This window comes from Cyclopterus lumpus, chromosome 22 (assembly GCF_009769545.1).
Source record: "Cyclopterus lumpus isolate fCycLum1 chromosome 22, fCycLum1.pri, whole genome shotgun sequence".
Classification (NCBI taxonomy): Eukaryota; Metazoa; Chordata; class Actinopteri; order Perciformes; family Cyclopteridae; genus Cyclopterus; species Cyclopterus lumpus.
This window is the reverse complement of record NC_046987.1, coordinates 8,833,145-8,857,703: the sequence shown is the minus strand read 5'-3', so window position 1 is coordinate 8,857,703 and position 24,559 is coordinate 8,833,145. Positions and strand designations below refer to the sequence as shown.

Here is a 24,559-nt window from a genome sequence, read left to right as displayed (position 1 = left end):
TATTTATGGTCCCTAGAGGATGAAGATGACTTTGGTGTTCTGACTTTTCCTCTATAGCGCCACTACGGGGATAACATTTCATTTCACTTCACTTTAACAGCCACACATTCAGAGTTAGTGGAATTTGTTTTCAGTACAGCATGAAACACTAGAATTATCTCCACTAGTTGTTTGGCTCCGCTAACAAGTCAAGCTGCAGTGTACCTCCAGGTCACAGTGACCGTGACCTTTGACAACCAAATTCGAATCAGTTAATTCTTGAACCTTGAACCCAGGTGGACGTTTATGCCAAATTTGAAGAAATTCCTTCCAGTCATTGCTTAGATATTGCATTCACGACTATGGACCGGACACAAGTTTTTATTACAATGCAAGGATCAGAAATGAAGATGATGTGAAGAAGAGTCTGTGTGATAGGACACAGACCTGGGCCTTAACCCACTGTCTCCTTTCCCACAGGAAGCTCCAGATTCAATGGCATGCAGGGGTTGATGTCAATGTCCTGAGAGCTTGATAGCATTGCTTGTGTAGGAAGCAGAGAACAAACACATGTCAGTTGTCAGAGATCACAAAAGTGCTGTTTAGTAAGCGAGCCAATTTAATTTTCAATTAGCTCTTTTATTTCGCCAAATGATAAAAATAGATTTAACTGCAGATTAAGCTGAACCAACGGTGAACACAGCTGCAGTGGCTCCTGCCAGACCGGCTGCACCTAGAGCAAGATCACACAGGTTATATATCAGAATATGGAGCTACAAAGAAGCTGAGAGAGTCTTGTTCTCAAGCTACATGAACCACTGGCATCACAGTGTGGTTCGTATGATTCAATTGGAGCCTACCTAAATACTACAAGTTGTTGAATACTGCACCAGTTACGTAAGATTAGTAATATATTGTGAGAATGCTAAATTACTGTTGTTTGCCAGACATTTAATCTTAACACATCACATGGTTACCATTGTTTATTGTTCCAGCTCTGATGGTCTCACAAAACTGATGTGCTTGTATTTCTGTGCTTTCAGAAGTAAAGACCTTCTTTAAAACCCAATGCACGCCTGCATGTGTGCAACAATAAATCTGAACACAAGATGGCGCCAACCGTTAACCATGGATGTGTAAATGGAGAGCCGCACCAGCGACTCATGCATCTGGACTTAACCAAAGATTAAAACTACGGCGTCATCGAATAACCGGAAGCGAAAGTTATTTAATTAACAATTCATAATTCTTTAAAACTACTGCACTTATTAACGAATACTAACTTTTCGTTTTCGTTTTTATTGTGTTTCTGAACTATTAGTGCATGTAAATGCCATCCGGTTGTTCTCCAATTAAATGAATATAGGATTTAATTTAATTTGCGAGGAGCCCACCGGTATTTAAATAAAACCGACCAGTCATTTGAACAGCATATTTGCTGAAGCCAGTTGCTTTAATAGCTTATGTTATTGTGTCCAGAAGTCAAAGTTTGATCAATATTCAACAGTTAACGTGAACCTCAATAGGATTATTAACATATATTAGAGAGTATATTATATATCTTAGTGAACTGGTATACAAGCTGTTATTGTGCATATCAATGCCTGCATTGGGTGACTTGTGGGTCATCATGCAGCAATAGCCACCTGGTGACTCCCTAAACTCTGTGTGACTCTGGAGTGTTTACAGACTCCTGTTATCTGTATAACTGTGTCTCTTCTTGCAAGACTAAATAATTTCAAATTCTGTTTTATGATATTCGTCATTTCAGCAGCCGGTAAGGTACATTTGCCACCACAGGACCTTATGAGGAACACAGATATGTACAGAAGACCCACTGATGTTACGCAGATTTATTGAACAAAACATTTAAATTGTCCGAGATTACACAAGTGCTGTAAAGGTAGTGGTGTAATTTCCAATTGCCTCCTAATTGGCATAAGTTGAAGAAGAAAAGTGCTTAAAAATGTAAATTGATCCTTCATGATTTTCAAATAAGTGCAGCCAGTCCTAACGCAGCTCCTCCGACGCCTGCTCCCGCGGTGGCTGCAGCCACATTGGCAGCTGCTGTCAAACCAGCTGCACCTACAACAAGAGGAATATGACGTCAGGATGATGGGGCTACAGACAAGTCTAGTCCTCAAGCTAAAAACACTAACACCATGATATCATACACAGTACATTAAAGTCGACCTCACACTGTATACCCAAAGATGCACATTTCTATTATGACAATGCAAAATGACCATTATGATACAACTGTTAAAACCACAAGATTCAAATTCATTTAAAAAAACAATTAACGGTGTTTACCCATTGCCTGCAAAACAGCCACTGTGCTTCCGGCGGTCCACTACTCCCCCGTTAGCGACAGCAGCAGCCGACATCATGCTCGCAGCATAGGAGCCTGCTGCTATCCCAACTGAGGTGAAACCTACGGCCCCCAGAACAATAGGAGCCCCGACCAAACCAACCACTGCACAAGGACAATCATGTGTAAAGTATAGTGTGCTACTTTGTCGAGGCCACTTTAAAAATGGATAATGCATTTACAATAAAACTGTTCAAATCAGTGGGAAAAGTAAACCCATTTCTTTCATAAAGGCTGTTCAAAGTCTTACCTGCTCCTCCTCCCAAAGCCACGAACGTTACTGAAACACAGGATGAGAACCGAAATCATCATTTGCACTTCATCTGGCATAATCAGAGACATGTTCTGTGGTTTTATAAGAAAAGCATAGAAGTAGAAGTGTCAGCGCATTAAAATAATACATCAGTATTGTGAAAGGAACAGTGATACTCACACAGCCCCATCTCTCTGTCTACTGGACTCTGGACGACTGGGCAGGCTTTATATGCTGAGGGTGAGTTTCATTTCTCATGAAATGAAACTACGAATCTGAACTAAAGAGGGCGTCACAGAGTCCACTTAACCCAAATAGACTGACGTATTTACAATGTCTGAGGTGGTATGTCATCCCGATATGTGGAACATATGAACAAAGACAAAAGACAGAAACACTAAAGAGTTGCTAAACCAGTTTAGTTCTGACTGCTCCTTCAAACCTGCATTCAGGTCAAACTTTCATCTTCAAGACACGGAAGAAAATAATGTTTTGTTCTCGGAGGGGATACATTTTATTTTTTAAAGAGTAAAGTGCAATGTTAAGTATTTATACTTAAAAGATCACAATAGTGTTATTCCAGCATGTAAAGCATGCAGCTACTGTGAGGATAAATGTCTTCAACATTTATATTTATATAAACCAAGTTTATAAGCATTCGAGGCATTTCTTCCCTTATGCTTTCATGATCAGCATACCACCCCAGCCTATTTCTTTAGGATTCTGCACATAAAACATACCCAAACTGAAAAAGGGTGTATCTCCTCTACCACAAGGGCTATTTGAATAATGTTGGTGTCATAATAATAGTAAACACTTGTGAGAATACTCCAGATGTGTAAATATCAGCCTATGTTACTGGTTAAGATTAAATGAAGATGGCACACAGCACAAATTAAAAAAGTTACAGGTTCGCCTTGTAAAAAACACTTATATGTTGATTATCTCTTTCATATGATTATCTCTTTCATAAATTATGAATATGATACTTGAGTTCTTATTTTTACTATTGTGAGTTGTTTTTGTAGCATTTGAAAACGGCTTACAAATTACTGTAGCTTACGTTCTGCTGTTTAATTTGATGTGAAACATCATGATATTATTTTATCATTATCTTTCCAGAGTCCCCTAATTTGCCCCCTTATTTGGGGGCCGTGGGGTGTAAAAGATTAAGAATGGTGACTGAATTATCTTGGGGTGTGAAATTGTTAGTGTCTAAGGAGAGGAGCCAATGTGATAAGACACAGCCCGGATTGACATGATCCTATAAACACACAGCTGATAATGTCCCGACTATGCAGGTCCCCTCAGCTTTATCGTATCTTTCATTCGTATTTGGGTTTTATGGTCCACAACTTAACTGTGACCAGAAAAAAAATGCTCCTTTCATTTAAAAAAAAAAAAAAAAAAAAAAAAAAGCTAATGAACCTTCCAATCACTCACTCAGTCCTTTTTGGTGGACATGATGAGGAAAGTAAAAGTTTACAGATGACACACAAGAACCAGAGTCGTTCATAGGTTACACAGATGTATTGAACACAACATTGGAGAAGTCTGACATCACATGAGTTGTTTAGTAGGTACACTGGTGCACTTTTCTTCAGCGGAAGAAGCTCGCCAGCCATCCCACTGCTGCTCCAGTGCCTGCCACAGCTGCAGTCGCAGCTCCTGACAGACCAGCTGCACCTACAAGCACGATTTAACAGGTAGTATAATGTGGCGCTACAGAGACAGACAACAGTGTAGGATGTCGTGATACTTCAAAAGACATAATAGGGCACATAATGCCCCTGTGCTTATCATTCCAGCAATGATCATCCCACCATTAAGATACAAAAACTAAAAGTATTGTTCTCAAGCTAGACGACTGAATGAAACAGTGGAACTATTGTCATCACAATGTATACTTACTGCACTAACTATCTACACACGCTTTGTAATCTCTATTGTGACAATGTTACATTACTGTTTTGTACCAAACACACCTGGGATCTTGTGTTTTTGGGCATTTTGAAAAGTAACACAGCACGTGATCCTCCTTTTGTTATTGTTCCAGCACTGATCATCTCACCATTATGACACAACAGTTAAAAACTACCTTAACAATATATCGTTGAGATGTTTACCCATTGCCTGCAAACCAGCCACCAGCCCTCCTGCTGCCACTCCTCCCCCGTTAGCGACTGCAGCGGTCGACATCATTTTCGCACCGATGGAGCCAGCTGCTATTCCAGCTGCTGTGAAACCTGCTGCTGCCAGAGCAACAGGAGCCAGGACAACAGCACCTACTGCGCATGGGCAACAGCGCAGCAGAGGAAACTGTGTTACGATTTGTTTGGCCACTTCAAGATAGATCGTTCACGATACAGGTGTAGCATAATTTTTCGACATGGTGTGTGACGTTCAATTGAAAAAGTAAACACTGTGATGAAGGCTCCCAAAGTCTTACATACTCCCGCTCCAATGGCCGCAGCCTTCACTGAAACACAAGATAAACAGCTGGCTTGATCAACGACATGGTTACAATCATCACTATATGTTCATTCGGAAACCATACAAGTTAAAGAATCAGTACTTTAGATGAAATATATTATTGCCAAAGGACCAGATGCTCACTCAAAGGATCCATGTGTCTTCCTTGAGTGTCTGGAGAAACGACGCACGGTTCAATCTGGACAAAAGAGGACAGACGGTAACTTATGAAACAAACTCTATTAACCAAAGGAATAACTTGTATTGCACTTAAAACGTGTTTAATCGAAGAACAGAAAATGAAAGGCAAATTAAAATAATGTACGGATGGTGAATGATCCTCTAACTCTCCAACTGATGGTTCACAGGGGCTTTATTGATGATACTGTAACGTCCGACCCAAAAACACGCCTTGAACACATCGTCACAGTAAAAACTAAGCATTATACTATTTGTTCTTAACAACACGATAAGCTCAGACAGGGTGCTAGAGGCACTCGACTTTCACAGGAGTGATACGACACTTCCATGATGCAGCTAACAGACTAACCCGAGTCGCAACTGATCCGGGACCAGCCAGCTAGCGTGACGCAGTTGGATTACGGTACATTCAACCAACAACGCACCATTTGTAGCTTCACTTCAACACACGTTCACCCAACTAAGGAAAACACAAATATATACAATATAATAACTCAATATCATTATCAATAACAATAGACAAACCGTGAGTTCTTATATGAAAAGTATCTTTCTTTGGGACGACACAGCTTCCGTTATTGATATTCCGTCTTGATCTATTTCCCCTACCGTTCAAAATAAAAGCACGTCTTTATAATGTAGAAATTAAACAGCTTCGCAGGAGCCAACATGAAAACCAGCTTCATGTATTATATCTAAGTCTGACGGACAGTATCGAAGAGTATTTACATGAGGCATGTCTGTCATTTGAACTTTTCTATTATTGTTTTATTAAAACAAAACTTACCGCAAACCTGCGGCTACTTTGAGGAGAACATGTCTTCACCTTTTATGTCTATGTCTATCAACAGCTGATTGCAATACAAGTGGAGAATTGAATTAAAAACTTTTAAATGAATATATGTGCCAAGTCATATCTAATGGCCGAATACATAATAATTTAATTCTCCATCATTTCATTCATATGATGAACGACTCTGTGAAAACACCTTGATGTAATGCTGAACGAGCTAAATGAAATGTATCAGTGGCAGCAACGCTTCCTCAGGTCAAAGTGCCTTTATGTTGTGTTTAGTGGAAACAGAAGCTCATCTGCTCTTTACAAAAAGTTAGACGCTCAATATCGAAATTATTTTCTGTTTAACTTGTCCGATGAACATCACATAGGCACGGCTGCAGTGACCTATAACTAATAACTGCATTGACATCAAGCCTGAAATATCTCAACAAGTGTTGGGTAGATTTCCATGAATTGTTGTACACATATTTATGGTCCCTAGAGGATGAAGATGACTTTGGTGTTCTGACTTTTCCTCTATAGCGCCACTACGGGGATAACATTTCATTTCACTTCACTTTAACAGCCACACATTCAGAGTTAGTGGAATTTGTTTTCAGTACAGCATGAAACACTAGAATTATCTCCACTAGTTGTTTGGCTCCGCTAACAAGTCAAGCTGCAGTGTACCTCCAGGTCACAGTGACCGTGACCTTTGACAACCAAATTCGAATCAGTTAATTCTTGAACCTTGAACCCAGGTGGACGTTTATGCCAAATTTGAAGAAATTCCTTCCAGTCATTGCTTAGATATTGCATTCACGACTATGGACCGGACACAAGTTTTTATTACAATGCAAGGATCAGAAATGAAGATGATGTGAAGAAGAGTCTGTGTGATAGGACACAGACCTGGGCCTTAACCCACTGTCTCCTTTCCCACAGGAAGCTCCAGATTCAATGGCATGCAGGGGTTGATGTCAATGTCCTGAGAGCTTGATAGCATTGCTTGTGTAGGAAGCAGAGAACAAACACATGTCAGTTGTCAGAGATCACAAAAGTGCTGTTTAGTAAGCGAGCCAATTTAATTTTCAATTAGCTCTTTTATTTCGCCAAATGATAAAAATAGATTTAACTGCAGATTAAGCTGAACCAACGGTGAACACAGCTGCAGTGGCTCCTGCCAGACCGGCTGCACCTAGAGCAAGATCACACAGGTTATATATCAGAATATGGAGCTACAAAGAAGCTGAGAGAGTCTTGTTCTCAAGCTACATGAACCACTGGCATCACAGTGTGGTTCGTATGATTCAATTGGAGCCTACCTAAATACTACAAGTTGTTGAATACTGCACCAGTTACGTAAGATTAGTAATATATTGTGAGAATGCTAAATTACTGTTCTTTGCCAGACATTTAATCTTAACACATCACATGGTTACCATTGTTTATTGTTCCAGCTCTGATGGTCTCACAAAACTGATGTGCTTGTATTTCTGTGCTTTCAGAAGTAAAGACCTTCTTTAAAACCCAATGCACGCCTGCATGTGTGCAACAATAAATCTGAACACAAGATGGCGCCAACCGTTAACCATGGATGTGTAAATGGAGAGCCGCACCAGCGACTCATGCATCTGGACTTAACCAAAGATTAAAACTACGGCGTCATCGAATAACCGGAAGCGAAAGTTATTTAATTAACAATTCATAATTCTTTAAAACTACTGCACTTATTAACGAATACTAACTTTTCGTTTTCGTTTTTATTGTGTTTCTGAACTATTAGTGCATGTAAATGCCATCCGGTTGTTCTCCAATTAAATGAATATAGGATTTAATTTAATTTGCGAGGAGCCCACCGGTATTTAAATAAAACCGACCAGTCATTTGAACAGCATATTTGCTGAAGCCAGTTGCTTTAATAGCTTATGTTATTGTGTCCAGAAGTCAAAGTTTGATCAATATTCAACAGTTAACGTGAACCTCAATAGGATTATTAACATATATTAGAGAGTATATTATATATCTTAGTGAACTGGTATACAAGCTGTTATTGTGCATATCAATGCCTGCATTGGGTGACTTGTGGGTCATCATGCAGCAATAGCCACCTGGTGACTCCCTAAACTCTGTGTGACTCTGGAGTGTTTACAGACTCCTGTTATCTGTATAACTGTGTCTCTTCTTGCAAGACTAAATAATTTCAAATTCTGTTTTATGATATTCGTCATTTCAGCAGCCGGTAAGGTACATTTGCCACCACAGGACCTTATGAGGAACACAGATATGTACAGAAGACCCACTGATGTTACGCAGATTTATTGAACAAAACATTTAAATTGTCCGAGATTACACAAGTGCTGTAAAGGTAGTGGTGTAATTTCCAATTGCCTCCTAATTGGCATAAGTTGAAGAAGAAAAGTGCTTAAAAATGTAAATTGATCCTTCATGATTTTCAAATAAGTGCAGCCAGTCCTAACGCAGCTCCTCCGACGCCTGCTCCCGTGGTGGCTGCAGCCACATTGGCAGCTGCTGTCAAACCAGCTGCACCTACAACAAGAGGAATATGACGTCAGGATGATGGGGCTACAGACAAGTCTAGTCCTCAAGCTAAAAACACTAACACCATGATATCATACACAGTACATTAAAGTCGACCTCACACTGTATACCCAAAGATGCACATTTCTATTATGACAATGCAAAATGACCATTATGATACAACTGTTAAAACCACAAGATTCAAATTCATTTAAAAAAACAATTAACGGTGTTTACCCATTGCCTGCAAAACAGCCACTGTGCTTCCGGCGGTCCCTACTCCCCCGTTAGCGACAGCAGCAGCCGACATCATGCTCGCAGCATAGGAGCCTGCTGCTATCCCAACTGAGGTGAAACCTACGGCCCCCAGAACAATAGGAGCCCCGACCAAACCAACCACTGCACAAGGACAATCATGTGTAAAGTATAGTGTGCTACTTTGTCGAGGCCACTTTAAAAATGGATAATGCATTTACAATAAAACTGTTCAAATCAGTGGGAAAAGTAAACCCATTTCTTTCATAAAGGCTGTTCAAAGTCTTACCTGCTCCTCCTCCCAAAGCCACGAACGTTACTGAAACACAGGATGAGAACCGAAATCATCATTTGCACTTCATCTGGCATAATCAGAGACATGTTCTGTGGTTTTATAAGAAAAGCATAGAAGTAGAAGTGTCAGCGCATTAAAATAATACATCAGTATTGTGAAAGGAACAGTGATACTCACACAGCCCCATCTCTCTGTCTACTGGACTCTGGACGACTGGGCAGGCTTTATATGCTGAGGGTGAGTTTCATTTCTCATGAAATGAAACTACGAATCTGAACTAAAGAGGGCGTCACAGAGTCCACTTAACCCAAATAGACTGACGTATTTACAATGTCTGAGGTGGTATGTCATCCCGATATGTGGAACATATGAACAAAGACAAAAGACAGAAACACTAAAGAGTTGCTAAACCAGTTTAGTTCTGACTGCTCCTTCAAACCTGCATTCAGGTCAAACTTTCATCTTCAAGACACGGAAGAAAATAATGTTTTGTTCTCGGAGGGGATACATTTTATTTTTTAAAGAGTAAAGTGCAATGTTAAGTATTTATACTTAAAAGATCACAATAGTGTTATTCCAGCATGTAAAGCATGCAGCTACTGTGAGGATAAATGTCTTCAACATTTATATTTATATAAACCAAGTTTATAAGCATTCGAGGCATTTCTTCCCTTATGCTTTCATGATCAGCATACCACCCCAGCCTATTTCTTTAGGATTCTGCACATAAAACATACCCAAACTGAAAAAGGGTGTATCTCCTCTACCACAAGGGCTATTTGAATAATGTTGGTGTCATAATAATAGTAAACACTTGTGAGAATACTCCAGATGTGTAAATATCAGCCTATGTTACTGGTTAAGATTAAATGAAGATGGCACACAGCACAAATTAAAAAAGTTACAGGTTCGCCTTGTAAAAAACACTTATATGTTGATTATCTCTTTCATATGATTATCTCTTTCATAAATTATGAATATGATACTTGAGTTCTTATTTTTACTATTGTGAGTTGTTTTTGTAGCATTTGAAAACGGCTTACAAATTACTGTAGCTTACGTTCTGCTGTTTAATTTGATGTGAAACATCATGATATTATTTTATCATTATCTTTCCAGAGTCCCCTAATTTGCCCCCTTATTTGGGGGCCGTGGGGTGTAAAAGATTAAGAATGGTGACTGAATTATCTTGGGGTGTGAAATTGTTAGTGTCTAAGGAGAGGAGCCAATGTGATAAGACACAGCCCGGATTGACATGATCCTATAAACACACAGCTGATAATGTCCCGACTATGCAGGTCCCCTCAGCTTTATCGTATCTTTCATTCGTATTTGGGTTTTATGGTCCACAACTTAACTGTGACCAGAAAAAAAATGCTCCTTTCATTTAAAAAAAAAAAAAAAAAAAAAAAAAGCTAATGAACCTTCCAATCACTCACTCAGTCCTTTTTGGTGGACATGATGAGGAAAGTAAAAGTTTACAGATGACACACAAGAACCAGAGTCGTTCATAGGTTACACAGATGTATTGAACACAACATTGGAGAAGTCTGACATCACATGAGTTGTTTAGTAGGTACACTGGTGCACTTTTCTTCAGCGGAAGAAGCTCGCCAGCCATCCCACTGCTGCTCCAGTGCCTGCCACAGCTGCAGTCGCAGCTCCTGACAGACCAGCTGCACCTACAAGCACGATTTAACAGGTAGTATAATGTGGCGCTACAGAGACAGACAACAGTGTAGGATGTCGTGATACTTCAAAAGACATAATAGGGCACATAATGCCCCTGTGCTTATCATTCCAGCAATGATCATCCCACCATTAAGATACAAAAACTAAAAGTATTGTTCTCAAGCTAGACGACTGAATGAAACAGTGGAACTATTGTCATCACAATGTATACTTACTGCACTAACTATCTACACACGCTTTGTAATCTCTATTGTGACAATGTTACATTACTGTTTTGTACCAAACACACCTGGGATCTTGTGTTTTTGGGCATTTTGAAAAGTAACACAGCACGTGATCCTCCTTTTGTTATTGTTCCAGCACTGATCATCTCACCATTATGACACAACAGTTAAAAACTACCTTAACAATATATCGTTGAGATGTTTACCCATTGCCTGCAAACCAGCCACCAGCCCTCCTGCTGCCACTCCTCCCCCGTTAGCGACTGCAGCGGTCGACATCATTTTCGCACCGATGGAGCCAGCTGCTATTCCAGCTGCTGTGAAACCTGCTGCTGCCAGAGCAACAGGAGCCAGGACAACAGCACCTACTGCGCATGGGCAACAGCGCAGCAGAGGAAACTGTGTTACGATTTGTTTGGCCACTTCAAGATAGATCGTTCACGATACAGGTGTAGCATAATTTTTCGACATGGTGTGTGACGTTCAATTGAAAAAGTAAACACTGTGATGAAGGCTCCCAAAGTCTTACATGCTCCCGCTCCAATGGCCGCAGCCTTCACTGAAACACAAGATAAACAGCTGGCTTGATCAACGACATGGTTACAATCATCACTATATGTTCATTCGGAAACCATACAAGTTAAAGAATCAGTACTTTAGATGAAATATATTATTGCCAAAGGACCAGATGCTCACTCAAAGGATCCATGTGTCTTCCTTGAGTGTCTGGAGAAACGACGCACGGTTCAATCTGGACAAAAGAGGACAGACGGTAACTTATGAAACAAACTCTATTAACCAAAGGAATAACTTGTATTGCACTTAAAACGTGTTTAATCGAAGAACAGAAAATGAAAGGCAAATTAAAATAATGTACGGATGGTGAATGATCCTCTAACTCTCCAACTGATGGTTCACAGGGGCTTTATTGATGATACTGTAACGTCCGACCCAAAAACACGCCTTGAACACATCGTCACAGTAAAAACTAAGCATTATACTATTTGTTCTTAACAACACGATAAGCTCAGACAGGGTGCTAGAGGCACTCGACTTTCACAGGAGTGATACGACACTTCCATGATGCAGCTAACAGACTAACCCGAGTCGCAACTGATCCGGGACCAGCCAGCTAGCGTGACGCAGTTGGATTACGGTACATTCAACCAACAACGCACCATTTGTAGCTTCACTTCAACACACGTTCACCCAACTAAGGAAAACACAAATATATACAATATAATAACTCAATATCATTATCAATAACAATAGACAAACCGTGAGTTCTTATATGAAAAGTATCTTTCTTTGGGACGACACAGCTTCCGTTATTGATATTCCGTCTTGATCTATTTCCCCTACCGTTCAAAATAAAAGCACGTCTTTATAATGTAGAAATTAAACAGCTTCGCAGGAGCCAACATGAAAACCAGCTTCATGTATTATATCTAAGTCTGACGGACAGTATCGAAGAGTATTTACATGAGGCATGTCTGTCATTTGAACTTTTCTATTATTGTTTTATTAAAACAAAACTTACCGCAAACCTGCGGCTACTTTGAGGAGAACATGTCTTCACCTTTTATGTCCATGTCTATCAACAGCTGATTGCAATACAAGTGGAGAATTGAATTAAAAACTTTTAAATGAATATATGTGCCAAGTCATATCTAATGGCCGAATACATAATAATTTAATTCTCCATCATTTCATTCATATGATGAACGACTCTGTGAAAACACCTTGATGTAATGCTGAACGAGCTAAATGAAATGTATCAGTGGCAGCAACGCTTCCTCAGGTCAAAGTGCCTTTATGTTGTGTTTAGTGGAAACAGAAGCTCATCTGCTCTTTACAAAAAGTTAGACGCTCAATATCGAAATTATTTTCTGTTTAACTTGTCCGATGAACATCACATAGGCACGGCTGCAGTGACCTATAACTAATAACTGCATTGACATCAAGCCTGAAATATCTCAACAAGTGTTGGGTAGATTTCCATGAATTGTTGTACACATATTTATGGTCCCTAGAGGATGAAGATGACTTTGGTGTTCTGACTTTTCCTCTATAGCGCCACTACGGGGATAACATTTCATTTCACTTCACTTTAACAGCCACACATTCAGAGTTAGTGGAATTTGTTTTCAGTACAGCATGAAACACTAGAATTATCTCCACTAGTTGTTTGGCTCCGCTAACAAGTCAAGCTGCAGTGTACCTCCAGGTCACAGTGACCGTGACCTTTGACAACCAAATTCGAATCAGTTAATTCTTGAACCTTGAACCCAGGTGGACGTTTATGCCAAATTTGAAGAAATTCCTTCCAGTCATTGCTTAGATATTGCATTCACGACTATGGACCGGACACAAGTTTTTATTACAATGCAAGGATCAGAAATGAAGATGATGTGAAGAAGAGTCTGTGTGATAGGACACAGACCTGGGCCTTAACCCACTGTCTCCTTTCCCACAGGAAGCTCCAGATTCAATGGCATGCAGGGGTTGATGTCAATGTCCTGAGAGCTTGATAGCATTGCTTGTGTAGGAAGCAGAGAACAAACACATGTCAGTTGTCAGAGATCACAAAAGTGCTGTTTAGTAAGCGAGCCAATTTAATTTTCAATTAGCTCTTTTATTTCGCCAAATGATAAAAATAGATTTAACTGCAGATTAAGCTGAACCAACGGTGAACACAGCTGCAGTGGCTCCTGCCAGACCGGCTGCACCTAGAGCAAGATCACACAGGTTATATATCAGAATATGGAGCTACAAAGAAGCTGAGAGAGTCTTGTTCTCAAGCTACATGAACCACTGGCATCACAGTGTGGTTCGTATGATTCAATTGGAGCCTACCTAAATACTACAAGTTGTTGAATACTGCACCAGTTACGTAAGATTAGTAATATATTGTGAGAATGCTAAATTACTGTTGTTTGCCAGACATTTAATCTTAACACATCACATGGTTACCATTGTTTATTGTTCCAGCTCTGATGGTCTCACAAAACTGATGTGCTTGTATTTCTGTGCTTTCAGAAGTAAAGACCTTCTTTAAAACCCAATGCACGCCTGCATGTGTGCAACAATAAATCTGAACACAAGATGGCGCCAACCGTTAACCATGGATGTGTAAATGGAGAGCCGCACCAGCGACTCATGCATCTGGACTTAACCAAAGATTAAAACTACGGCGTCATCGAATAACCGGAAGCGAAAGTTATTTAATTAACAATTCATAATTCTTTAAAACTACTGCACTTATTAACGAATACTAACTTTTCGTTTTCGTTTTTATTGTGTTTCTGAACTATTAGTGCATGTAAATGCCATCCGGTTGTTCTCCAATTAAATGAATATAGGATTTAATTTAATTTGCGAGGAGCCCACCGGTATTTAAATAAAACCGACCAGTCATTTGAACAGCATATTTGCTGAAGCCAGTTGCTTTAATAGCTTATGTTATTGTGTCCAGAAGTCAAAGTTTGATCAATATTCAACAGTTAACGTGAACCTCAATAGGATTATTAACATATATTAGAGAGTATATTATATATCTTAGTGAACTGGTATACAAGCTGTTATTGTGCATATCAATGCCTGCATTGGGTGACTTGTGGGTCATCATGCAGCAATAGCCACCTGGTGACTCCCTAAACTCTGTGTGACTCTGGAGTGTTTACAGACTCCTGTTATCTGTATAACTGTGTCTCTTCTTGCAAGACTAAATAATTTCAAATTCTGTTTTATGATATTCGTCATTTCAGCAGCCGGTAAGGTACATTTGCCACCACAGGACCTTATGAGGAACACAGATATGTACAGAAGACCCACTGATGTTACGCAGATTTATTGAACAAAACATTTAAATTGTCCGAGATTACACAAGTGCTGTAAAGGTAGTGGTGTAATTTCCAATTGCCTCCTAATTGGCATAAGTTGAAGAAGAAAAGTGCTTAAAAATGTAAATTGATCCTTCATGATTTTCAAATAAGTGCAGCCAGTCCTAACGCAGCTCCTCCGACGCCTGCTCCCGCGGTGGCTGCAGCCACATTGGCAGCTGCTGTCAAACCAGCTGCACCTACAACAAGAGGAATATGACGTCAGGATGATGGGGCTACAGACAAGTCTAGTCCTCAAGCTAAAAACACTAACACCATGATATCATACACAGTACATTAAAGTCGACCTCACACTGTATACCCAAAGATGCACATTTCTATTATGACAATGCAAAATGACCATTATGATACAACTGTTAAAACCACAAGATTCAAATTCATTTAAAAAAACAATTAACGGTGTTTACCCATTGCCTGCAAAACAGCCACTGTGCTTCCGGCGGTCACTACTCCCCCGTTAGCGACAGCAGCAGCCGACATCATGCTCGCAGCATAGGAGCCTGCTGCTATCCCAACTGAGGTGAAACCTACGGCCCCCAGAACAATAGGAGCCCCGACCAAACCAACCACTGCACAAGGACAATCATGTGTAAAGTATAGTGTGCTACTTTGTCGAGGCCACTTTAAAAATGGATAATGCATTTACAATAAAACTGTTCAAATCAGTGGGAAAAGTAAACCCATTTCTTTCATAAAGGCTGTTCAAAGTCTTACCTGCTCCTCCTCCCAAAGCCACGAACGTTACTGAAACACAGGATGAGAACCGAAATCATCATTTGCACTTCATCTGGCATAATCAGAGACATGTTCTGTGGTTTTATAAGAAAAGCATAGAAGTAGAAGTGTCAGCGCATTAAAATAATACATCAGTATTGTGAAAGGAACAGTGATACTCACACAGCCCCATCTCTCTGTCTACTGGGCTCTGGACGACTGGGCAGGCTTTATATGCTGAGGGTGAGTTTCATTTCTCATGAAATGAAACTACGAATCTGAACTAAAGAGGGCGTCACAGAGTCCACTTAACCCAAATAGACTGACGTATTTACAATGTCTGAGGTGGTATGTCATCCCGATATGTGGAACATATGAACAAAGACAAAAGACAGAAACACTAAAGAGTTGCTAAACCAGTTTAGTTCTGACTGCTCCTTCAAACCTGCATTCAGGTCAAACTTTCATCTTCAAGACACGGAAGAAAATAATGTTTTGTTCTCGGAGGGGATACATTTTATTTTTTAAAGAGTAAAGTGCAATGTTAAGTATTTATACTTAAAAGATCACAATAGTGTTATTCCAGCATGTAAAGCATGCAGCTACTGTGAGGATAAATGTCTTCAACATTTATATTTATATAAACCAAGTTTATAAGCATTCGAGGCATTTCTTCCCTTATGCTTTCATGATCAGCATACCACCCCAGCCTATTTCTTTAGGATTCTGCACATAAAACATACCCAAACTGAAAAAGGGTGTATCTCCTCTACCACAAGGGCTATTTGAATAATGTTGGTGTCATAATAATAGTAAACACTTGTGAGAATACTCCAGATGTGTAAATATCAGCCTATGTTACTGGTTAAGATTAAATGAAGATGGCACACAGCACAAATTAAAAAAGTTACAGGTTCGCCTTGTAAAAAACACTTATTATGATTATCTCTTTGGAATGATGCAGCTAGTAGGTTTTTTTTCCCTCAAATGTGGGCCTCCGTTGTTGTTCGGCGGAGCTGATCACGTGGTAGGATTGGCGCATGCGCGCGGTGTTCAGGGCTGATGGAGTGAAGATGCACACTGCCGTCACCCCCGTGTAGTGCAGGAGAGCTACAACCCGGTCGTGTTGAGCCCAGACACCGCGGACACGGTTGTCTTCCAGCAGAGCTGCATGTTGTAGTCCGACACAAGAAGCCCGATGTCTGTGGCGAATGCGAAACACACGGTCCTGAACCCGGTAAGAGGCTTATTTTTATTATCCACATCAGCCCTCTGATGCCATCATGCCATGATCAATAGACCCTCATGTAGCTTACGATACAGCTTACGATACAGCTAAACAGTAGGTTTGTGCAGCAGCAGCAGTCTATCAACGGCCTGCACGTGAACTAATCCGACTTATCTGACGGTCAGAGTGTATTCCGGCCAGAGGCGTTTCCATTTAGCTCCCAGCTTCAGGTAGCATGTCTGCAGTTGCTGTCGGTGCACACATATCCAGTGCTTTAACGTCAACTCTCCACCTCAGGTGATCCCATACACAGGGCCCATACCTGGAGGTATGCACCCTGGGGAGATCATCATCATCCAGGGCACTGTGCCCCCGGATGCTGACAGGTAAGATGCTGATTGAATGAGATAAATGTACACATGAAGAGCCATCTTTATGGATATGTCAAAGATGTGTTTGGTAAACCCAAAACATGTGATGCTTTATTTAGTTGTCTAGTTCATTGGTGTGAATATTTTAAGCCATTGCACTAACTCGGAGTGATTTCTTTTTGAGGCACCCCCAAACCCTCAATACACATACACTGGCAAATGAATACACCCATGAATTACAACCACTGTGGCATCAATATTATCTCAAATGTATAGGTCTGTTCTCAATCGGGCCAACAAACAAAGTCAGCTGAACTATGTTATATTTCTGTTTTCAGATAGATATTCCAATTAAGTTAATTTGGTGAAGTATTTATTTTTGGCTTTGTGTTAATGGAGGCTTCTTTTTTCAGGCAGTGAAACAAATAGACAATGAAAAATTGTCTATTTTTTCAAACAAACAAGAAGCCTCCCCTACGGGACCCACTGGTCTTGTGTGGAAATAGTGGAATATCATTAGCTCCTAAAGATATAATTTTATCAAAGATACATGGAAACCTACGCATTATAAATGTAGATTGTGGTTTAAACCCTCTGGATTACCGCGTTCGGGGGCCTCTGTTGTCAGTAATGGTAGATTGATTAAAGACAATCTCACTAATGAATATGTACCATGAGAGAGCAAACCAAAACAATCAATTTGAGCTAAGTTCATTTCTCCACCTGTTTAGTCATAGAAATGTTTTGGTCAAAAAGATCTAGAACTAGATGTAGACACAGGGCCTCTGGGCGAGGACCTGCCTTTGTTAATATGGCACTTGAAGAGATTCAGTGTGGCGACATGTACCAGGATTCATTTCACGGCATCTTTTAAATAAACTCACAAAACATAAATGAAGGAAATATTCTTACACCTAAAACAAAAAATACAACCACACACCCTCTGAATTTAAACTTGTACACAGAACTAAGGACGGGCTTAACTCAACTGGTAAAACACACAACATTCAAACCGACGTCTCCGATTCCCCCCTCATATCCTCCCCGCTGCAGCCTCGAGCTGAATACACAGTAACAAATCTTCTGCACTCATTTTAGGATGCCACTTTGCTGTTGGAAACGTAATGCAAGCGACGAGAACAAGGAAGCTACCTAAGCTGACTGTAGCACACTGTAGTTCTTTCATATACCGAGTATTCTGGGATACGGAGGAACAAGACATTCTCCAGCTGCGCCCCAGAAACACAACATCAGGAACAACTGCAGGCGTTCTTCACACTATATCCACCTCACTCCGATAGGTAGAGATGGTTGAAAATCAGCAAGCTTTCCTTTTTTAAGGAGGTGCGAGCTCCCCAACCGTTTGACATGAAGTGAACTCTGACGCTCCCGGGCAGGCGCCTCCTTTGCCTCTTTAATAATCCGGCCTCTTTGTGCTCCCTCTCTGCAGGTTCCAGGTCGACCTGTCAAGCGGCTGCAGCACCAAGCCGCGCTCTGACGTCGCCCTCCACTTCAGCCCTCGCTTCAAAGGCTCGCCCAGTGTGGTGTGTAACTCCCTGCTGCAGGAGAGCTGGGGCAAAGAGGAAACGCTCCATCAGCTGCCCTACAAGCGCGGAGCGCCCTTCGAGACCATCATCCTGGTGCACGAAGACGCCTACAAGGTCAGTGAGCACATGCTGTTTAGCACGAAGGCATTAATGAACCCATGTTGTACCTTAAGAAAATACAAATTATGGAATTTGATTTATAGAAAAATAGAATAGTAAAATGCTTGTCTTCACCCATAGGTGGCAGTAAATGGTACTCACCTGCTGGAATACAAGCACAAAATCCCACTAAACAGGGTGGACACGTTTTCTATTTCTGGGAACGTCACGGTGCACGCTATTGGCTATATCCCAAACTCGGTAAGAACATTGTCCTCGTTGATTACTTCAATAGGTTTCTTTTTTTTATACATATCTGATTCATCATTTCTAAATGTGTTCCTATCATTTCTTTTCTTTCCGCCAGGCAATATATTCAGAATCGGGTGACTTGGTGAGTTTTTCCTTTCACCTACATAAAGCCGCTGGGCCTCAATGTGTCTTGGGATGCCATGAAAACTGGATAATTCTCTCTAAATGATTCTTTTGTTTGTGCGCTGAAGAATGATCAATGCAGCGCTTGAGCATTTAAAAGGAAACTCTGGTTTATTAAAGTAATTTTCTAGGTCTGGAAAAACACACACACACACACACACATCGTAACAAAAGTCCTGTTGAGCAAAACCAGTTTGCCCTCAGGCAGTCAGACGGGTTGTAAACAAACCAGTTTGGATGATCTAAACCATATTATTTGGAGGTAAAAGCGAAAGCACCCGAAATGTTGGTAATAATCAGACTACTCATGTCTCAGTTCTTTTTAGCGTTAAAGCGACATTCCCAGATCGTAGATGTCCTCGGTACATACTCTGTTGCATTGCTTCTCCCCGTGTAATGATGTTCCTCAGTTTAGCCCGTTAATAAACTAACTTCATAAAAGAACATTTTTAATGGTGTCAAAATAAAGATTACATTTTTAAAAAAGGGTTGATTTAAAATAGATTTCTAAGAGGTCTCGGAGTCAGACGGGCAACAATTAGTTGATCATTGGATTCATTGATTGGCAAAAAATGTACTGGCTTTTGCAAATCAAGTAATTCTTCAGGAAAAGTGACACATTTTCTGGTTCATGCTTTTCAAGAGTGATGATTTACTACTTTTATATACTGCTGATTATATGCTAGTCAACTGAATGTCTTTGGGTTTTGGATTGTTGCCTAGACAAATAAGGCCTCTAAAGACATAAGTTAGATCTGGCATTTCTCACGATGGTAAAAACAATGGTATAAAATGTTTCAACCGTTGTATTCTCATTCCAGAGCCTCCCTTATAAAGGCAGTGTACTCAAAGGACTGAGCCCCGGACAGCACATCACAATCAAAGGACAGGTCAGCATGTACCCTCACAGGTAAAGTCATAACTCATTGAATTTACCTGCGGTAACTTGACTTTCTTTAAAAAAAACTTTTTTTTTTTTTTTAAATCCACGTTTCTTCCAGTTTTACAGTGAACCTCCGCAACAGCAGGACGGAGAACATCGCTCTCCACCTCAACGCTCGCATGAAGTCGTGTGCGTTCATCAGGAACTCGTACCTGAGTGAATCCTGGGGACAGGAGGAGCAGGAGCTGCCCTTCTTTCCCTTTTCGTCAGGGGAGTACTTCGAGGTATGAACCGCCTGCAACCTACGCTGCTGCCACCTCAATCCCAAGTTGATCTCCCATTCATTCTCCATATGCCCGCGAGCTGCGTAATGATTGACTATTCCGCAGTGTTTTGTGTTCTCAGATTCTCGTCCTCTGTCAGCCTCATCAGTTCAAGCTGGCAGTGAACGGCTCCCACTTGTTTGAGTTCAGACACCGGGTGCAGGACCTGAGCAGCATTGACCAGCTGGAGATCATGGGGGACCTGGAGCTCAATGATGTGAAACTGTGGTGACTTGGGACTCGAGACTTCCACGGAAGCCAGCGTTACAGATGCTGTTGTGTTCTGGTTATCGATGCTACATTAGCTTAGCCACAATGACCCAAAAAATGGATGCTGAAAACGGCCAGTCCTGTACTGACCTCAGGTCAGGTTAGGATTTGCAGCAACCACAGGTCACTGATTTAAGATAGTCTAGCATTTTGGTGACCAAGGAGCATAGACCGGCCCTTCCATGGAGTATTATGGTCCATGTTTCCAGCCCTGGCTCGACGACTGATGCATGAAAGTTAGCTGTGTTGGAGCATCAGGCCGTGAGGCGCCACGATCGTTTACAAGTCAAGTTTGCCTTGGTTGAATTTCTTATACCGCCTCTAGCCTCTGCTGTGATACGCCCCTAATGGACTGTATAATAAAACTGGAAATATTGCAAATGTTAATAAGCACGTGGCTTGGTTTAAATGCCAAGACAAACAATGAACTCAATTGAAGGGCTCCATGCTTTTGGAGCAAGGCCCGATGTCGACTCATTTATTGTACAGAAAACGTTGAAACATTTGTCATTACTAAATAATTACTATTTTAAGGGAGAATTTTTCTTTTGATCTAATAGGACATGCCTACTTAGGACACACCCACATGTCTTTCACTCTTTATTTTCTGCTATAAAAGGTCATAATCCTCTGGATTCTTTAACATATGAAAGCGTCCTGTGACATTTAAATCAATTGAACATAATGGTCAAGCACAGTGCAGTACAGGTTCAGTTTAAAATATTATTTCAATAACCTAGTGAATGACATGTTGCAATCTGTATGCAAGCTGTAGAATATAGTAAAATCCTGCATCTGTGACCTTATCTTGTCTCAAGGAAAAGAAAATATGGGATATTTATTTCCCAATGTCTTTTTTGCATTGTCTGTTGTTGTAAAATATATTAAAAAAACCTTGCCTATGTATCATACATGATTTATTAACAAATAAATGTGTTATTATAATTCCACTGTTTCACACGTGTAGATGGTTTGAGTTAAACCTGCATTAATCTATATTAATGACCACTAGGGGGTAACAGATATTTCCACATTGATCTTGGAGTGAACCTGTTGGCCAAAAGGGCCTTCTTTTTTTTTTTAAACCTCACATCAATATTAGCATTTATTTGAGTCATGTCAGTGTCTACCAGATGAATGCACGCCTAATATTCACTCTCAGCCCTTTTGGGCATTTAGCTAAATACTTCACTTTGACAGCCATCTGGTGCTGAGTGGCAACACATGGTTGTGTTTGTTTTTGGAGTGAAAACAGCTGCCTGCTACATCTGGAAACAAGGTTGATAAGAGCAGACAGGATTAACCAAAAACAGTAAAGTTACAGGCTGGGAAAATCCAAAACAATTCAGTATGTTCCTCACTAACAACCCATTCACATTACATGTCATTTGATCTGTGTGTAAGATAGGGCTATTGGTTACTGCAGTTTAAAGTTACATAAGTAAGTCAGTCAGTGTAGGTGTCTACTTGTAAAATGTAGTTTAATGAAAAGAACTACACCATCACCTGCAGTACTCCCATATAACCACAAGGTGGTAGAAGATAATTAAATGTTGATTTACTGTCAGACACCTTCAACAACGACTGTTAGTCAGGTAAGTGCCCACAATAACATTCAATTAATATTAGTGTGAACTGGGAATTGGTTTAGTCTGTATCTCTCACCAGGACTGTCAGGACGAATGAGAGACAGAAAAGTCTACAGAAAGTCTCAACTTTGTTTGAACAGCCATAAATGTTTAGCAACATTCATTGGACATGCTTGTTTTTTTAATACCGTCTTATGCCTACTGACCACAGGCATTAGTCACAAGATGAACATTAAAGGACATGTTATTGCCACATGACTCACATTAGCACACATTATGCCTTTTAAACTTCAATATTAATGCAATCTTATCCGATAAAAGTTGGTGTTTTATTAATATCCACAAGAAATATAATAATTTGTAAGATTTGTAATAATCATGGTACAGTACAACAGTCTCTTGGTTTTTGTTTTACATAGAAAAAGCAGGATGATATGCAACATGACATGAACCATTGCACTGCTGAGAATGTCTAAGAAAAAAAGGCAAAAGACACTATCCAATCAGCAACAGGCAAAACGGCTAAAGTTTGTTTTACAAAAAAACAGACCTGTGATCCAGACAGAAATTCATAATTTCGACCAAAAATGTCACGTACTGTCAAAACATCTTTTTTTTGCCTAACATGGCTCACAGACATCTGCCACTCTGAAAAAGAAACTCCCCTCTCCAGTTTCAAGGAGATAATGGCATATGCTTCCCTTGAAGTAAAAAAGAAAAGAAAAAAGAGAAGCATATGTCGGAGTTGTCCAACAGGTCACCACATTAGAAAACATCGCTCCCTGTTCCAACGGAGAGGTCCGACAAGACATTGGCTGAGGACAACTGGTTTCACTTCGGTTCAGTTAAATTCCATTCAGTTTTCTAGCAGCTGAATTTAAACCACAGCCCTTTTCAGTTCTCAAGTCCTGCTGAGGAGAGTTAGGAAAGCCGATTCCGGGTGAAAGCGAGCTGGTCCAAACGTTCACGGGTTGGACACATGTTTCAAGAGGGAGGCGGTGGGAGGAGGGGGGTTACATCCCATTGTCAGACAGAGCTGAGCTTTACCAATCCTCTGACAGAGTCCTCGTGTAATGAGTCCTGGCTGGCTGGGTTGTAGAAGCCTGCCTGCATAGTGTGGCTGTGACCCATGGGGCTGCCGCAGGGAAGCATACCTGGTGGCGAGGGTACCTCCTCTGGGGTGAGAAAGTGGTGGTGGGCCACTGGGTCTTGGAGGGGGTGGCTGTGGTTGTGTGTGTGGCTATGTCCATGCATTGGCAGCATGTCTGTGGCCTCGTGGCAGCTAAGGCTCGGGGTGGACGTTGGAGGGGTGGGCAGGCCGAGGGGGAGTGAGGTGCAGGGGCCGCCCAGGATGAGGGAAGTTCGGCCGGGTAAAGCGCCTCCGTTTTCAGGGGAGGCCATCAGGATGACTGGCTCGCTGCTCTGCTGCTGGAGGAGAGGCGTGGCGGCGGCCTGCAAAACGAATTTGGTGCTCTGAATGCAACGGTCTTGGTCACACTGAGAGAATGCAGCAGAAAGCAGGAGAAAGAAGAATACAGGAACGGGGATTTGAAAGTCAGAGAGATGGATACGATGCCGGAGGTGAAAGACGGAAATAGAAAACAAATAACAGAGAGGCAGTGTTATAAATTAGATGGATGAGAGCAGACATGACACATGGGATCAAAGAACAGAGTATGTGGAAAGACAACAGGGGAGGGGGTTGGTGATTGGATAAAAGAGAGAAAGAAAAAAAGATGTTAGTACAGTAAATAAAATTGAGAGGGGTTAAAAAAAGGATACGGCGCTTTGTCCTTTCTCTTTCTACTTTCAGGCCCACTCGTGTTTTATAAACAGTCATCGCTAGTCTGAGTCAGCACTGTCCACCCCCCACGGCAGACCGACACATGTACAGAGACTGCTGATGGACTAACCTTGGAGAGCAGACAGCAAGTGAAGCAGCACAGGCCATGTTTTGGTTGGCTTTGTGATGACGCAACAAGGATGTACCGTGTACAGTAGTCAACGCGCCACATCAGGACTATATCATTCTAGTGGTGGAGTCATTTTGTAAAGAAAAATATAATATACTAAATGTCAGCGGTCTCCAAACACATTTGTAGTGACAGAAATACAATATTTTCCTTCAGAGGGGAAA

At 40.9% G+C, this 24,559-nt stretch overlaps 6 protein-coding genes across 10 annotated transcripts in view; 1 reads left to right on the top strand and 5 right to left on the bottom strand.

The window, feature by feature from the left end:
• Nucleotides 1-1,817: 1,817 nt before the first annotated feature.
• LOC117725256 (interferon alpha-inducible protein 27-like protein 2A) lies at nucleotides 1,818-5,931 on the bottom strand. Of its 3 annotated transcripts, XR_004608912.1 has the most exons (8): nucleotides 5,802-5,931; nucleotides 5,220-5,274; nucleotides 5,053-5,082; nucleotides 4,730-4,891; nucleotides 2,784-4,289; nucleotides 2,601-2,630; nucleotides 2,293-2,455; nucleotides 1,818-2,064 (listed from the first exon to the last, which is right to left on the bottom strand). XR_004608912.1 is itself a non-coding variant. In XM_034525317.1 (5 exons), the coding sequence occupies exons 2-5, from the start codon at nucleotides 5,230-5,232 to the stop codon at nucleotides 1,970-1,972; spliced, it is 300 nt and encodes a 99-aa protein (XP_034381208.1). In that variant the 5' UTR covers nucleotides 5,233-5,274; nucleotides 5,802-5,930; the 3' UTR covers nucleotides 1,818-1,969. The 3 variants fall into 3 exon arrangements, 2 of the variants coding, with proteins under 2 accessions (XP_034381208.1, XP_034381209.1); XM_034525317.1 differs by lacking the exons at nucleotides 2,293-2,455; nucleotides 2,601-2,630; nucleotides 2,784-4,289 and having other exon boundaries at nucleotides 5,802-5,930; XM_034525318.1 differs by lacking the exons at nucleotides 1,818-2,064; nucleotides 2,293-2,455; nucleotides 2,601-2,630 and having other exon boundaries at nucleotides 4,115-4,283; nucleotides 5,802-5,930.
• A 2,426-nt stretch (nucleotides 5,932-8,357) lies between these two features.
• LOC117751352 (interferon alpha-inducible protein 27-like protein 2A) lies at nucleotides 8,358-10,556 on the bottom strand. The gene is made up of 4 exons (XM_034563161.1): nucleotides 9,323-10,556; nucleotides 9,140-9,169; nucleotides 8,833-8,994; nucleotides 8,358-8,604 (listed from the first exon to the last, which is right to left on the bottom strand). Exons 1-4 carry the CDS (start codon nucleotides 9,330-9,332, stop codon nucleotides 8,510-8,512), a joined length of 297 nt encoding a protein of 98 aa, XP_034419052.1. The 5' UTR covers nucleotides 9,333-10,556; the 3' UTR covers nucleotides 8,358-8,509.
• A 96-nt stretch (nucleotides 10,557-10,652) lies between these two features.
• LOC117751353 (interferon alpha-inducible protein 27-like protein 2B) lies at nucleotides 10,653-12,468 on the bottom strand. The gene is made up of 5 exons (XM_034563162.1): nucleotides 12,340-12,468; nucleotides 11,758-11,812; nucleotides 11,591-11,620; nucleotides 11,268-11,429; nucleotides 10,653-10,821 (listed from the first exon to the last, which is right to left on the bottom strand). The coding sequence occupies exons 2-5, from the start codon at nucleotides 11,768-11,770 to the stop codon at nucleotides 10,742-10,744; spliced, it is 285 nt and encodes a 94-aa protein (XP_034419053.1). The 5' UTR covers nucleotides 11,771-11,812; nucleotides 12,340-12,468; the 3' UTR covers nucleotides 10,653-10,741.
• Nucleotides 12,469-14,895: 2,427 nt separating this feature from the next.
• Nucleotides 14,896-15,944, bottom strand: LOC117751351 (interferon alpha-inducible protein 27-like protein 2A). The gene is made up of 4 exons (XM_034563160.1): nucleotides 15,861-15,944; nucleotides 15,678-15,707; nucleotides 15,371-15,532; nucleotides 14,896-15,142 (listed from the first exon to the last, which is right to left on the bottom strand). The coding sequence occupies exons 1-4, from the start codon at nucleotides 15,868-15,870 to the stop codon at nucleotides 15,048-15,050; spliced, it is 297 nt and encodes a 98-aa protein (XP_034419051.1). The 5' UTR covers nucleotides 15,871-15,944; the 3' UTR covers nucleotides 14,896-15,047.
• A 779-nt stretch (nucleotides 15,945-16,723) lies between these two features.
• Nucleotides 16,724-21,788, top strand: LOC117751350 (galectin-8-like). The gene is made up of 8 exons (XM_034563159.1): nucleotides 16,724-16,914; nucleotides 17,203-17,291; nucleotides 18,727-18,937; nucleotides 19,064-19,183; nucleotides 19,290-19,316; nucleotides 20,179-20,267; nucleotides 20,359-20,524; nucleotides 20,646-21,788. Exons 1-8 carry the CDS (start codon nucleotides 16,876-16,878, stop codon nucleotides 20,793-20,795), a joined length of 891 nt encoding a protein of 296 aa, XP_034419050.1. The 5' UTR covers nucleotides 16,724-16,875; the 3' UTR covers nucleotides 20,796-21,788.
• A 761-nt stretch (nucleotides 21,789-22,549) lies between these two features.
• Nucleotides 22,550-24,559, bottom strand: part of zdhhc14 (zinc finger DHHC-type palmitoyltransferase 14) — a 40,983-nt gene continuing 38,973 nt past the window's right edge. For all 3 annotated transcript variants that reach the window (XM_034563156.1, XM_034563158.1, XM_034563157.1), the window contains one exon: nucleotides 22,550-23,874. In XM_034563156.1, the coding sequence (XP_034419047.1) occupies nucleotides 23,449-23,874 (426 nt within the window). In that variant the 3' untranslated portion in view covers nucleotides 22,550-23,448. The remainder of the gene's footprint in view (nucleotides 23,875-24,559) is intronic.